The following is a 16,729-nucleotide window of genomic DNA, read 5'->3' on the forward strand; positions in this document are numbered from 1 at the left end:
CTAAACTGTAGAAGTATCATTTCTCATAGGTCATCTTGGCCATTACTCAATTCCTTTTGAGAATGGTCTTGTGGGCAGCTCCAGGAGACTGAGGCTTTGGTGCACCATGTGCACCGGGCCTGTGCATCACCTCCATAGACATAAGTACTCTATCTTCCTCTTTTCATATTAGAACGGCTTCAGCCTCAGAGACAGGGGTCTTCTGTGATTGTGGATGCCTGATTACCACCCTTAAAGAATATCAGCAGATCTACAATACATCTCAGCTCTCACACCTACATCCTACGTTCCCACAGGGTTTTCTTTAGCTAACCCAAACAGCCCATCTGCCTTGCACGCCGTTGGAATGTGAAGAACTTTTCTGTTTCATAAATCTGATCACTACGTTGTTGCTCCTACATATTAATGGTGCTAGAACAGCTGCCTCAGATTTCAATCTCCTTTGCTTCCATGTGCTGTACTGGTAACCCTAAAATGGATTTTCTATTCTCTAAGTGGGCTGTGATCCAAACCAGGAATTGACCATAACCTGGCGTTAGATGCCATCTCAGCATGATATCAAATATTCACTTTAGGGTACACAGTTTGCAATAATATACACCAAAAACTAGCTGGAGCAGGAATGAAAGTTGGGTAGTAGCTGAGCATCCTCAGCAGTGCAGCTCTCAGAGAACAAATTATTACATCTAGAAGAAAATATTGCTTTCCAATTGCTGGACCAACTGCTGGGAAAAATTGGAAGGTGAAAGGAACAGATTGTTCTCTCCCAGACCAGGGAAGACTAAAGGGAGACAGTAGCATTGAGAGCAAGTGAAAAAACTTAATATCTGAATTCCCCTTCCCTCATCTTCCTCTCCTCCCCCTCTTCTCTCAGAAGAACTAAATAATGCAAGTTTGGAATAACTAGGATGACTGCAGTAGTCATCAAAAGAGTACCAGAGCCTGGAGAAAAAGCTTTCAGCCCATGAGAACTGCACTCAGAGAGCCACACTTGACCCACCCAACATGCTCTGTAAGTGAAAATGGGTTTCCGGCAGAAAATAATTACTTACCGGTTTAGGCTTAGATCCTTGCTCTGGAGCTGACATCAAAGGTCAGATTAGATATAGACTTCTGTATCCTTTATTTATGAAGTGCCCACAATGGAGACTTAAATAATCTCTTCTTCCCTGAAAATTATTTTTAATATCAGAAAAGCGACATATCATCTGTTTCACAAAATATTTCCATACACATAGCTGTATCAACTACGTATATCTATGAAGTTGGCCGACTTGATTTTCTAATCAGGAAGTTTTTTAAACATGATTTCTCGCTCTAAAAGGTGATCGCTTTAAGATCACCATTGCAGAAGTGAAAGTTTCCCCTTTTCCTTGCTGGCAGTAGAGTCAGAACATGCTTTGAGCTGACTAGATGTATTATCACCTGTCAGCTATTTAGAGCTCCTATTAAGTTAGAAGATAGACCCGCACTGAGTCGGGGAAAACTACATCTGCTTCCAGACATCAAACTGACATTTCCTGGAAAGAAAACGCCCCACCTGTTCAGTATAGTCTTTGGAGCTGCCAATAGGGCAAGCAGACATTATTTTCAGGATACCCAACTGAAAACAGATTAGCGAATATTAAAACTTTGCCACTACATTATTAACTCCAGGACGTTACTCAGGACTGGAAGCATTTGTATTAAATATGGCACCTGCTGGAGACTATTCAAGAGAACAAATCAGATACAGGAATAAGGCCAGTAACAATGACTCTGGGGGAAAAAAAATGCCCTGAAAAAAAACGGATTCCTGTTTTCCTAGTACTTTGACTAGAAACTGTCTTCTCACTGATGCTTAGCACTTTCTTATGATGTGGCCAATGTTTTATTGATGTGTGAGTCTATTAATCCCAGAGCCCGGTTTTATGTGATGGAGCAATGAAAATAACTGCAGGTATGCAGCTTCTTATGTCTCTGTGGGTAATTCATCATACCCACCAGCCAGTATTGAGATGTCATCAGGAACTCAAACAATCAGATCACTAAAATCATTGGTTCAAATTTCTTAACTTGCATTACGACTTCTGAAATGTCTTTCCTGCTGGTAAAGGAAGGACTTTGCTAAGCAACAGCTTCAGCATTTCTTCTTGTGATTTAAACCCTGAGAGCAGTTGTAAATACGAGAAAGTGGAATGCCTGGGCCATAGGAGATATTCAGCAGTCTGATTCCTGCTGTACTAAAAATTTCCATTGGCATCAAGTGAAATAGAAATAAGCAATGTTTTGCCTATAGTACCCAAAGCAAATGCAAGCAGGCATTTCAGCAGGGTTAGAAAGCACGTAGCTTACATCGATTTCAAAGACAGACAATTCATTCACTAAATATTTTGCATATTTTAAAACAATTTCATTTCTAAACATTATAGAAAAAAACATAAACATATTTGTGAAAACTAGCACACTAACTAGTTTGATCACGCAAAAAGAAGATGAAAAGGTGCATGGTAATAAACAGTAAATATGTTTCAAGAGCCAAGAAAGTAGGATTTAGACAATTTCTAGTTTCATAAAATATAACTCACTTAGGGTTTTAGAAATCTGTCTTGCCAATGGATTTCACATTCCTGCAAGCATGAATCACAGATTTGACAGAACCAAATTCCTTGACTGTAGACATGAAGCTATATTTGTGTTTGGTTTTGTGTTTTTTAAAACAAAAAGCCTCTCTAATACAATTACTTTTCTCCCCAAATCCCCCTTCACACTAGCCTTCCTTTCCTTAGAATTACCAGGGAGATACTAAGCTATCTCCAGATATCTAGGAATGGTAGGTGGTAAGTGTGATGTTAGAAAACAATTGTTATTTTGAAACCCTGTCTTGCTTACAGCTTCATCATTCTGAGTATTATGTTCTTTAACTGTAATATTGCAAATTTGTTTTTTAATGGATCTGATTTCAGGGTTACACGTGTATCATTTCCAACAGAATTTTTAAACACAGCTCTTCTTGCTGAGGAATTCCAAAGCTTTTAAGTTTTTTAAATTGTATGTGGTTTTAAATTTGTTATAGATATAATACAGTGCAGTAAAGAACTGCATGCATTTTACTATTTTATATGAATTATGAAATCCTTACTCAAGGGAGCTCTCAAATGGTAGGCAAGAACTATAAGAAAACCCACATATTTTGCTAGTAGTTCTAATTAATGGACTAGTAGTATAGTTAATAAATGGGACAATTTCATTATCTTTCCTGTTCAGGAGATTACTTTAATTCTATATTCTTATAACTAAAAGCAGAATTTTTTAGATTAAACTAACTTTCCATCATTCTGGTTAATTTGCAAGCAAAAATGATTTTTTTTTTATAGCACAGATTTCTGCATGCAACTGTTGGGACACAAATTACCTCCAGAGTATTTGTAGAGTAGGACGAAGATTTCTTGTTCTGCCATGAATTCATCAACAATGCTTCTCATAACTTTAAATCCCTAATTCAAGGGCAGAATTCCACCTAGATTTATGCTGGAATCCTTTATGATCTCTTTGTAAGATCCTTGCAGACCTTTCAGATATCTTGATTTTATAAACTCTCTAATAAAGGCTAACTTGGCTCTGGAATTCAATTAGGGTTCATGTTCTTGGCCCTCTAGTTTGATAAGTAACTCCATTTAGTCATGTAATTGCAAATAAAAAAAAATATCTCCTTGTGATACTATTTGATTATCATTCCTTAGAAAGGATTATATCTTGCTTCATGATAAGCAGAAAATGACAATCCAGTAACAAACAACAGTTAAGAACCTACAAGTCTTTTTGGATGTTATCTTTGATATTTTTAAATTTTTTCTTGGTTCACAATGAAATAATGATACTTCAGGTAAGTAGAACGCTAAAAAAAAATGACAGCTCGATTAAAAATTTTCTCTTTTATTTTGAAGGGTTTGAAAATTGTATTACAAATACATTGAAGACAATTTTTAAACAAAAAGTATCACTGAAGAATACTGACATCTTTCACTCAGAGGATGCAGAAAAAAGGATGCCGACTACTTCAGTCAAAAATAAAAATATTTTAAGTCAGTAGCTCCACTTTTCTTAAATAATTTGATGTGATAAAATAAATAAAAAAAATATATATAATGTTCCTATATTATATATTTATACATAAATGTATGTATGTATGTAAATATATATACAATTCTCTGTTTCTCATTATTAAAGTCTTTAGGTTTGTTCTTAGCAGAAGCATTATATTGTGTTTGTTTTCAGAAACTGAAAGAGAAATGCTACACTAATACCAGTCCCCAGAAGTTGCAGTGAATTCTGCTTTACATTTAAGAAATATCAGTTTAGTCTAGTAGATGTAGAACAGTTCAGAAATTACCTTAAATCTGCATTTCTAGGATTCTAGATAATCTGAGAACACTTCAAACTGGTTCAGGCTTGGCACTGTGAATACATAACCAGAATAATTAGAGCACTTAGTGGCATTTTTCTATAATTCTACCTTGGGCACGTCTCTGCATCTTTTGAGCAAACTTTCAGATGAACTGGCTTGAGTAATGCAAAGCCTATTTGAAAGTCAATATAAAGTCTTCATGCTCCATTACTTGCGTTTCAGTGGGCTCAGTTAATCAAATCAGGAAACAGAAATAGAACTGTGAGATTTAATTGACTTGTCACATGCATACAGGTCAGATTTCAAACTCCAACTTTGCGATGTGATGGATGAAATTTTAGAAAGCTGCAGTCACTCCAAGAACCTCTTAAACACAAAATTAGGCAAGTGTTGACTTTTCTCAAATTATTGGGTATGTTTCATTGCTAAATTATTTCCAACCTAAGGGATGTGACATCTCTCTTTTGACTTCTTCAAAAGAAATTTCAAATTTCTTTAAAGAAGTCAAATTTCTAATTTCTAAATAAATAAACCCTATTTTTCCCTTTTCATGACATAAAATTCTTCCTTTCTGAGCAGTCAAGCTGTTACTTCCAATATTTAAAAAGGACTTTTAGGCTGAATTTTACTTCAGATTCCTTTGATATCCAACACAGCTCAGGAAGCTAAGGTGTGCTCTTACGTGAAACGCCACATAGTAAAAGAGCCACAATTCTCACCTTAAGCGAGGTACTAAAATGCCACTGCGTTATCTACAACTTCTACCAACACGTGTGCTGATGTGTAGCTTTTCTGTCCTGCTGCATACCCTGCAAACATTTAGAAAATAAAGGCCTTGCATTAGAGAGCTTGAGCTTCCATTTTTGAGTCCAAATGCTGCATTCCGATATGCTTTTTAGAGACAGCTTTACAATCCCCCAAACTATAGCAAGCCATACTGCCAGACTAAGACAGAGGAAGAAGCAGCTTTGCAAAAATGTAAAGGAAAAAATATAAACATACAGTAGATATTGCTAGCCTAGCCCACTGGGCATATATTGTTGGTCACAGCATGGATCTGACACTGTGGGGTGTATTTACAGCATGGGGTATGGAGAACTACACACACAAACAATCGTGAGAACAGTATATTTTTTCCTATGTGAAATGCATTGAAAATTGACCCAGTTGGGATGTATATGGAGAATTGGATTGTTGTGGAAATTCTACTGGTTTGTGTGCTTTTTAAGTGTTGAATTTTCTTTTTAAGTGATCAAAAGTGTCTTTGAGTCACAACAGTCAAAGATGGCAAAGACCACATATTGCTCTAATTCTGGTCTTCGCGACATCTTGCAGAGATTAATGCTTGAAAGATATTATTAGAACTTTTTATTCCTTTATCCCAAACTGACACCATATGAAAAGCTGGCCATGATAGCTCCTCAATATCTTCTCTTTTTATTTTTTAAGCTATACCGTGTAAGTTAAACTGGGAAAATCACGTCAAAGCTAAAAGAAAGAGCTAATATGCACTACATACAGACATTTGAACATTATCCTCTCTTGCTCAGGTAGTAGACTAATCACTCTACCCCTTGAAGTACGAGTGCTTCAGCCTTCCATTTTAAATTGCTTCCTCTCTGCTTCTTTCTTTCCCCATGGAATTGCTGAGTCTATGTTTACAAAGCTTCTTCTCACGTACGCGGTAAGACCGAACAATATTACAATTCTCATAATTGGTAAGACTTTCAGGGCCTTCTTATCACAGTTTAGTCTAGCAGCAACAGGAAAGGTGGATGGAATTGTGTCTCTTCTGAATATCACCAGGAAACCATTCCTGGCAGAGATTCTTTACACCCATGAGATAGCTAGCAACGAGTAAACAGACTGCTGTGGGCATACACCAGCATGCCTTAAGGGACTGATCTAAACCACCCGGAACATTTCCATTGACTTCTAGAGGCTCTAGTAGTAAACAGTAGGTCTCTAAATTAGTTTCTCAAGGAAAGGCTTCTCTTCAAAAACCTTTTGCAACCTTATCTCCATTTGAATTAAACATTTGAAGCCCATTGCTCTACTATCTATATTGATAATTTCAAGGTACATACATATCTCTAGAAAACACAAAACCATTATTTTTTTGTGGTATTGCTTCTTTGTTACAGTAAAAGTCTTATTTTACTGCAAAAAAAGACCCCGTGTCCTGGTTCCAAAAGGAACCAGATTTTTGCAAGAGATAAAGTAAAAAACTGTGTCCTTCCTTCAACTATCAAAAGGAAATATTGTGCCACAAGCTTAATAGAGAAAGGCTGACTCTGTGTCATCGTTGATAGTGTTATACAGCCTAGTATTTATCTCAACTTGCTCATAGAGCAAAATAAAACTATTGATCAATCACCCATGCCATTATTTAAGTAAGGAAACCATGCCTTCTTTCACCTAAAAGCACTTCAGAAAAGTTAATTTGAAATACTTTCCCATTTTCAAATATCAAAACTGGGATATATGGGAAGTTGAAACGCTTGCAAAACTTACCGCAGTGACAAAATTCAATGTGAATTAAACCTTGATGTCCTGACTCTTTAATCATTAAAGTAATCTGAATACAAGAGCTGGCAAATAAATTGAGTAGGAAGATGCATTTTCATATAGTCATGTTTCCAAGGGGAAATGAATATTATCTTTCATTCTCCAGTTAAAAAAATACAATGAAGATTATTCATCCTTAAAAGAGATGTTAGCATGCTACTTACTGGTGATGTCGGAGCAATCATAGTTGACGTAAGTGAAGAAGTGTTATGAAAACATGCCTTGTATATCAATGATACCAAAAAAACCTATTGTATTTCAAAAAGTTTAAAAACTTAATTTCTAGTTTTTTAAGCACGTGTAGAAGTTTTATACTTAGATTAGAAGTTAATGGTACACTGCACCAGGATCCCTAATTTCCATACGTGGTGTAAATATATGCCTATGGGAACTTCCACTTCTGGATTAAATGCAATCACAGTTGAAGGATTATTTATCTCGGCTTAGATCTTTACCAAATAGTAAAAGCCCTGCCCACAGATGAGTTAGTAAGTGGGTGTTCACTGCTTCACAGTTATCTGCTGAAAGCTCAATGTATCTCAGAAGCCACAGAAACAGACACAGTAAGCAAAAAAAGGGCTGTATGAATCTTGTAGTGTTTATGAGTATTAATGGTAGAACATATAATAAATTTCCAGGGCTATCCAGAGCTAAAATGCTTGTTGGAAGAGGAGAGTCTGAGCTACAGAAAGTCCTACTTCAATAGACTAATCTCTTTTCAAGGCAACTACTGCATCTTTCTTGTCAACCAGTTTAATAACTGCTGTAACTCAAGAAGATGCAATACTCTGATCACCGAGCTAAAAATCTCGAAAGCCCTCCAGAGGCAGATCTTACCGTATACATCATAATCTCATTTGAAGATCTATTTTTGTCTCTGCCACTATTCTTGTCTATATTATAATCAAAACCTGACAGACCAATATGATACCAAAGATCTGAATAAGCATTTTAAATGAAAAGTCATTACCTAGAATATTGACTAGCATGAGGAGAGCGTTTAATTAGCTCAGATCTTGGTGGACTTCAATAACCTCACAAAAATGGCACCTGTCTACAAGTGTTGCATACCAGCCTTGCTGCTTTAAAATCAATGAATTTATGACTATTTCCAGCAGACAGGGACCTGGCCCAAAGAACGTATAATTCAGTATATCACAGTACCAGTTCAAGCACAGTTAAAGATAGTGCTAATGGTACATCAAAAACAGGGAAAAGCTTTTTTATGTTTGCTTTAAAAGTACCTTTTATGTCTGCAGGTTAAAAAAAAATAAAATCCTTCTACATTTCATTTTTGGTCAGAGGCTTACAGCTGTTAGAGTCATGAATTATTACTTATAAAAATGTAGTAATGAAAAATTTGTTTAAAAACAGATCCTTCAACTTAAAGACTGAGTGAGATAGTATGTTATGTTTTGAATAATAATTCCTTCAGCACAGCAGCTGTTATGAGGACCCTTGTGAAAAGTGAAGGACAAGAGAAGGAGATTGCCTTGCTAACACATTGAGGATGAGCACAATTGTCTTAATTTTAATCCAGTGCTCTTTTCATCTGCATGTAGCACAAGAACATTGGACGCTGTCTGGACAAGGGACGGCTCCCACTGTCCTCTGCCACTTATTCCTTCTTTCCATCAATCTTCTGATTCATATACACAGTTGAAAAATAATCTATGCTTGCAGAGATGGACGTTTGTCTTTTAGTGTCCTTAAATTCCACATTTTTGTGCAACCTAGAGAGCACTGTCTTCGAGCCAACATCCTGGAAATAGGTTTATAGCCTAAATGAACTGCAGGAAATTCCCATGAAGGTGTTGGAGTAACTAATAAGATTTTGGCCTCAAGTTTCTAACATAAAGCTTAGCTGCTATTACCTGGCAAAGTAAGGGGAAAGGGTGTAAGAAGTGCAAATCACGGACCATTTCCCATACAGACTTTAGTCTGATGTTTTCTCTGACTCCAAGCTTGTTACAAGGAAAATTCTTCTTATTCTGACATTAAGGAACGAAAACCCCCAGCCTGCTACACGCTTCATAGTTTTGCGGAGGTTTGTAATTGATTTTTTGTCCTTTTATTTTCACCTATCTCCTGCTCACACAATCCCTGACTGCAGTCATCGTCCCTTTCTCAGTAGAATCATGCCCTGAGATACGCTAAGCGTATCAGCTCAAACTTTGCAGCAGCACTCTACCCTCAATGCTAGCACCACCCAGAGAGGCATCCTACTCCCCTCTATCCTTTTCACCTCCTCTCTTCACTACATACGCCGTGGATTCTTTCTGCACATCCAGATTCATTTGCATGTAAACGTGGGTTTCCTCTGCCTGCGATTCCGAGGGAAAAGCGGCAGAAAAACAGCTCTGCCTCTGAATTTGAGCCTTCAAAGAGATGACAACTGAACATGCCCTTCTTAATCCTAACACACATAGAAAAAACGTTACAGGTTAAGGGTAAGGCTTGGTTGCTGAGTTATTAGGTTTTGTGTTGGAAACTCCTGAAAACTAAGGATTTTATCTCATCCTATGGAAGGCCAACAGGTAAACTAACTCAGTTTTTGGAAAGTATACATCAGTCCTTGAGCGGCAGGGGTGGTGGTAAATTTGTTTGTGGAGATGTGTATACCACATACACAGGCTCTAATAGATCATGTGGAAGGTGCAACACCTTCATGCCCTTCATTACATTCATATCCTTCTGAGGCGTTGAAATTTTTACCTAATTTCTTGGATCCGTCTTTTCCTTCCATGAGAGGGGTGCACCCATGGTAGCAGCACTGTAATAAGGTTCTTCACTTTTGCACCAAGAGGAGGAAATACCATGAAAGCCATTTCAACTTCCTGATGCTTTTGGATGCTTCTTACAGCACCAGTAGAAGCTGAAGAAAAGAAAACAATGTATAAAACCCAACATCTTTGCTCTGATATATATATAAATGCAATTGATATTCACAGTAATAACCTGTACAGTTAGATTTCCTTTTATTATTTAACTGAAACACATTAGGACTGAACATTGAACTTCCACAAGTTAAAAGGTTGAGATGCATGTAGGCTTATAAGATGTGGAACTGGTAGATGTGATTAACAAACAGGACAAAGGTGTCCAGTTTGGAAAGATTTAATTGATTACTGTTCTAATACTTCAGCTAGTTCAATATGCAGATGTGTTCTATGATGACTCTCACTAAATAATACAGTTCAGACTTTTCTGAGTAGGTTCCAGTGATAAGCATGACTAAAATTTTCAAAGGCATTCAAAACTTAATGGGAGATGAATGTGTAATTATTCTTCAGCCACTTTGAAAATCTCAAGCTTGATACTTACTGTTTATCAATCACAAACTGTAGCACACCTGAAGTTAGACCATTAAATTACATGGTTAAATGAGATATCTGTTAACAGTACCCTATTAAAAAATGGAAGGAGCTAAAATTTTAAGTAAGAAACTATTCTCACCACACTTTATACACTGATCTTCAACAGCAGCTAATCATAACTTATTTTTAAGAATGGACCAACTCCGACATGAAAAAGGAGTCCATGAAGGAGCCTGATCCTGTAAATGTACCTCATGTACGGAATTCTACTGCACTCAGGAAGCAAGACCAAGGAATTTTGGAACTCAGATATGGAGGGCTCACTTCCTTGGAAACTATAGAATTGTTCCTGACCACAGGAACAGTTAAAGCAATGTAAATTTCTGGATAGGACCTTTTTCTAGCAACAACTACAACAACCTGCCTAGAAGCGTGTCAGGGCCAGGGGGTGGGGGGCAGTTTTCCCTTCTGATTAACATCCAAATGCAACCCACATCCAGGATGCTGATACTCACGCTGAGGGTAAGAATGCCTGTTTCATCCTTTAGAAAAGGGAAAGGAGCGAAATGCCTTATAGCACTGCATTGCTAACAGTCTTGGTCTTTAACCGCTTGGGTCATATCTGAACCTACATCTGGAGGCGACAGGTTCTATATTACACAAGGAATACATTTCAAGGCCAATTCAGCACTCAACTTCCAATGTTTTGTTGTTACAGTTCAATAAAATCACTTTGTATTACATTCATTTGTTTCTGTATAAAATAAAGTGAATGTCACACTTTTTTGTCATACCATTTTTATTTAACGGGGTTTTTTCTATACCCATTAGTTAAAAAAGTTATAACAAGGCAAATCATTTATCAAAATGAAAAATGGTGTACTCCTTGAGCAAGGAAAGGGGAGTCTAAATAGAATGTCCCTGCTCTTAAATTAATGGAACCATCTTACATTTAATATTTTCTCTTAAGTAGTTATGTAAGCACTCCAAGATAATTAATGAAGAAGTACAGAATCACAATTTACAGCTGAAGGGCAAAACTGCTAAAAAAGCATTTCAGAATCATGTCATCGAGTGATACAGTCTAGGAAAATAAATGTAAAAATCATTGATCTCTGATATAATTAATGTACATGATACACGACAAGGAGAAAGGACAACAAAGTTCATTAAAACTTGACTTGGAACCTAAGATGCAGGACTAATCAAGCAGATGTACTAGGCAAGGGTCAGGTTTACAAACAAGAAGCATTTTCATTTTAATAAAAAGGATTTTTAAAATCTTTTTTTTTTTTTTTCCCTACTCCAATTTTAAATAATAGTATCTCCTTCTTTGGAGATATTCAAAAGCCACCTGGATGTGTTCCTGTCCAACATGCCATAGGTGAACCCCCTAGGGGTTGGATTAGATGATCTCAAAAGGTCCCTACCAATCCATGTCATTCTCTGACTTTGTGATTCTGTAATGGTTAATAGCTATTATTTATAAAGACAATTCCTTTGTGTGCAACATCCCCAAACATACCATTGGCCAGTTCATCTGTGGGTATTGTGATATGTTACATTTCTGTCTCCTAGAATCACTGCAGCAGTTCAGCTGTCCTTTGTAAATCCAGCTCTCGCTTCCCGTCCAGACACTAATCCACACATTCCTAGCCTTCTTTCTAAAAAATCTGGTAGAACAGATTTGCTCAGGCTTTCTTAAGTAATGCAATAACCGATCTTTTAATATACAATACATTCATTGCAACAAAAGAAAATTCACAGAAATCAGATGGAATTCATCCCAGCCAGCTAATGGAACTTGCAGAAATACTGTTGGAGCCACTGGCTATTATTCTTTAGAAATAATGGAGAACAGCCAAGGTCCCAGAGCTGGGAAATGACAAACCGTACTACCTATTTTGAAGAGAAAAAATAAAAACCAGCCAACCTACCAAAGGAATTACAGAACAGAGAATTCAAATTTGAATTACCAAGTCAGCTAGTAAAGCAGTCGGTTTGCAACCTGCCACAAAAGCATGCTGAAAGGTGGGTGATAAATAGAAACAGGACAAAGACAAAGTATGTCTATGGTAGAAATATTATTGTGCGTGGGCCTTCTGATCAGTGTTATTGCGACCACTCAACCCTGTGGTACAGTCAGGCTGCCTTAAGACACTTTTGCATGTGCCAGCAAGCACAATAGTCACTTTTTATCAGACTTCAGGAGGAAGAATTTACCGGGCTATTTCCTCATTGTTTCTCAGCGCTTGGGCATAAAAACTTTATTTTGGTATAATGTCCCTTTATACCATTCATACATTTTACAACAGTAGACCACCTTGCATTTGTCAAATACTAGGCTTTAAATTGCACGCCGAATACACTAAAAAGACTTACAACGTGTAACAGAAGATGGAACGTAGATCTAGTACATCATTCGTATTGGGATATTCCCCTACGTGGATTAGGTCTACAACCTCATCAGTTACAAAAACAGTTTAAGAACCAATTGCCAGGTTTGGGTTTGCAGTGTTTTAGGAAGGTCACTTCCCTGCCAGCTACAAGAAACTTTTCATGTTGAAAATCAAATGATAAAAATAGATTCCTCTTTGTTCCCACAGGACATGGGAACTAGAAACCAGCAAACACAGAAACACTTAGAACAGCCAGGTTTATCAGGAAACACCAAAAAAATGACTCCCTGTTTAATTTAGCCCTAAAGTACTTGGATAAATAATGAGCTCATCTTTTCCAGAATACATCACAAAGTTCCAGAAAATAAATAATTTTCTCCATTTTAACAAACATATATATATATCTATCTTTCAAAAAATCCAACAGTTGAACTGTCTTCATTTTTAAAGCTCCTTTTTTACATGAACACACATGCCATTTTATGAACAATTGGACAAACCATTTTACTTTTGCTTCTTCATTACCGACAGCCTATTTTCTGGTATGTCATAGTTTCCTGTATATGCCACAAGTAAATTCTATATGTAGGCACTCAGTCTGGACAAGCGACTCGGATCCTAACTCTTGCTGTGCTGATAGATACGGTGGAATAAAGCATATAGGGAGTACCTTTTGCAAAGTGTCGGAAGAAAAAAAAAAAATCTCGTACTTCTTAAAAGCAAGTGAGGCAGATAACCTCAGGCATAAGCAAGGTCACAAACCAGAAGGATCACAGATACTTTACTAAACTATTAAGGAGTGCTAATACAACTAGGCAGACTTATGCTGCTGTTAACTTATTGTCTTTTACCCCATTCCATAAGCAGAGAGTGAGTGTTCTCCTTGCAAGGACTAGAGCGTTTGCCCTGCAATTCTATAAAACAGAAATGCTTTCTACTACTGGAATCAGGTCTGTATCACCTGAAAATAACTGTCACGGCATCATGTTTTACCTACATTATTTCTTACTGCTATTCAGAAATTTTCTAGTTGTTATAATTCATTTTGAAGACTTCACTTCTGTTAGCTATCTTGTATTCAATGAGAATATCTAAAAAGTGCAGAGATATGTATGCTTATAACTTATTTTAATACAAAATAATAACAATAATTCTTTTTAATGTAACAGAAGATTATATGCTAGAATGCTTAGAGCTGATTAGAATGACCAATAATACAATAAGCATAAGAACACATGCTTGGTTCGCTTGCCATTAGTGCTGCATCTCTTTTTACAAATACATCACTGTATAGTTTTCAATATGTATCCATTGCTGCTTGTTTTTTTTTACTTTTATAATTATTCTCATCCTAGATTTTAATTTTTCTTAAAAATATTATGCTATTAGAAAACACAGGTTTTCTTCTGAATATTCATCTGTATTTTCCAAACTAAACATCTATTTTCCAAACTATTCCAATCAAATACGAGGCATTGCCATTTTTTCCAAATACTTGTAGTTATTTTATGTGTTATTTGCTTCAGAGGTAGGAAAGCAATCCACATCTGGGACCTCACACCACACATCACTTTGCATTTAATTTGTAAATAGAAGAAAACAATGTGGAATCAGAAAGATCTACTAAAAATGAATGTAAATAGGAATGTAAGAGAGACCCAAGCTAGTTAGCATAATATACAAGGAAAAACAGATGCAGGTTAGGCTGGAATCTCAAAAGTGCAATTTCTAAATGGTGTACCCTGGGATTTTATTTTGCTCCCCTCCATTTCTTTTCCTTCAGTTTTTCAAGTCAAAATGTAAACAATCTGTGGAACCAGAGTCCTCAGATAATTTAAAATTATTTTTAAATGGTCAAAAATAAGACCTTTAAAATCTTTTGCTTCTAAGTGGAGTAGCATGGTACAACTGACAGCTCTTCCTCACCCAGTGGGAAAAAAAAGAAGCAGCAGAAATAACACTAAAATGACTGTGAATCCCACATATTGGGATTGGGTTGCCTTCTGTAGGTATTTAGAAGTACATTCACAGGATACAGGACCCGAAAAAATAATTACCTGATTGTACTGGAACATAATTCCAGAGAATTTGCCAAGTCCAGACGAGAGCTCCGTTATGTAGAACATAGTAAAAAAAGGAAAGGGTGGCGAGGGGGTATGGTGCAGATTTCACACTAAAAATGTGAATATTTTTTTCCTTATGAAATTACCCTTTAAATCTTAAACCATGATTAAAGTTTGGGTTCAGTGTGAAATGCCATGCATAACTATAAAATACATTTTCATATTCCATACAATGAGATAGTTGGAACAGATATACAATACTCCTCTAAATGGATTGTGCTTCTGAAGCTCTGTTAGAATAAACTTTACATTTATTTTCATCAACATGGCAGACTTGTCTCATTATCCAGATTCATATTTGTTTTCCAGAGGATTTCAATTGTAAGTATTTGGTAGCCAACTCTGAAAAAAGAAAAAGTGCATTCATCACTCCCCTAATATAGATATATGGCAGCCTGAGGTGCAATAAAGCTTGTATTGCCTCCGGTTTAGGAAGACTATATTAATAACAGGTGGCAGAGCTGTAAGTTAGATATATGTAATTTCCCAAACGACTGTCAACCAAAGCTTTATAGAATGTTACATGTAAGAGAACTGTGTTCCAATATCATTACTAAGGTTGCAAAGTCAAGTATTACTCAGGCATTAGGAATCCTTTTTGCATGTGCATCATGATAAGGTCCTTAATTTCACGATCCACGTGAGCCCTGTCTCCTTGGCTGCACCAAGCTGACGGTGTTCACCTCATGAGCAGCTATTCGGTATTTTGTTTTCTCCTTTTTCTGTTTGTTATCCCGGGACTTGATTACCATATAATACTCATGCTCTGAGCTGAAGATGGAGTTAGTAGTTTTCTCATGAGCTTCTTCATGGGACTCGTCATGAGAGTATCAGCTGTTCGGAGACATTAACAAATTTACCTTTGCAACAGCCTAAGGGTGGAAAGGGGCTTTATTACGGCCACTTTACTGCTTTGGAGCTAAGGCATATGGGATCAGATTTTTCACAGTTAAACGGGTGCCCAAAAATGCAAGAAGGAGCTTAATGGTTTTCCCAAAAGTGATAAAACACTTCATTTGCAGCACTTCATTTGCACTTCAGTACACAGGTGCTTTTCAAATTTCTTCTATGAGACTATGCCCATCACTAGCCATGCAAATACATTTTAAAATCTGACCAAAACAGATTAAGGATGAACATACCCATGAATTGTGGGTTCCCATTCTCAGACATCTTGAATCTCATCTTCAGAGTATTTGGCATTCTACTAACATTTTATATGCTTTAAACACAAGCTTCAAGCTGCAGCAGAAATCTAAACATCAGTTGTAGCTCTGAATCCTCAGCATTTCTGTGTATCAGTCATCAAGATCCCAAGTCAGGCGTCCAAAAATACTGAACACCTCTGCAAACACTTTTACATAAATGAACTATCAGCAAAAAGAAACTGTGGAGCTGCTGTGAGCAATTTTCAAGTAGTCTAACTATGCATCCATTCTCTCCCTGCAATTCTCATCATCATTTGCTACGTACCTTCTAGCTTCTGCAAAAAATGGAGGAGTCTTGGCTGCAATCTCTTTGTACTGAATGGGGCAGCAATTTCTCACAAATATGTACATGATTGTGCAACCGAAGACCATTAAGCTATGTATATACGTAGAGGCCAATTTGCATATGCAGTGCAGCTGATGTGCAAGCTATAAATCACTTGACTTTGCAACTCCAACAGGGTTCTTTTAATGCTTTGTAGAGTTGCTGGGTTGTTGGGGGGGGGCTTTTTGTAACATTTAAGGTATTGGGAAAAAAAACAAAACAAACAGAAAAAACGTGCAAGATTTCCCTCCTGATTTAATGCACTGACACTTCAGAGTTTTCAACAGGCACCAAGCCTTTTGATGCCCCACATACACGCAGTCACCATTATCATCATTTCCATTACACGAAGGCAGAATTCGTGCCTTTGCCTTTGTGTTAGATGTGCCCAAACCAAACTTC

The 16,729-nt window shown here is 36.8% G+C and overlaps 1 protein-coding gene across 1 annotated transcript in view; it reads right to left on the minus strand.

The window, feature by feature from the left end:
• The window catches only part of IQCM (IQ motif containing M), a gene marked incomplete at both ends in the record, with an annotated part of 108,791 nt that overhangs the window by 16,857 nt on the left and 75,205 nt on the right, over positions 1-16,729 (minus strand). The window contains 2 exon segments of the mRNA XM_082482457.1: positions 9,671-9,707; positions 9,709-9,830. Coding sequence (XP_082338583.1) covers positions 9,671-9,707; positions 9,709-9,830 — 159 coding nt within the window.

The sequence above is a fragment of the Vanellus vanellus genome (genome assembly GCF_965231255.1).
Source record: "Vanellus vanellus genome assembly, chromosome: 4".
Classification (NCBI taxonomy): Eukaryota; Metazoa; Chordata; class Aves; order Charadriiformes; family Charadriidae; genus Vanellus; species Vanellus vanellus.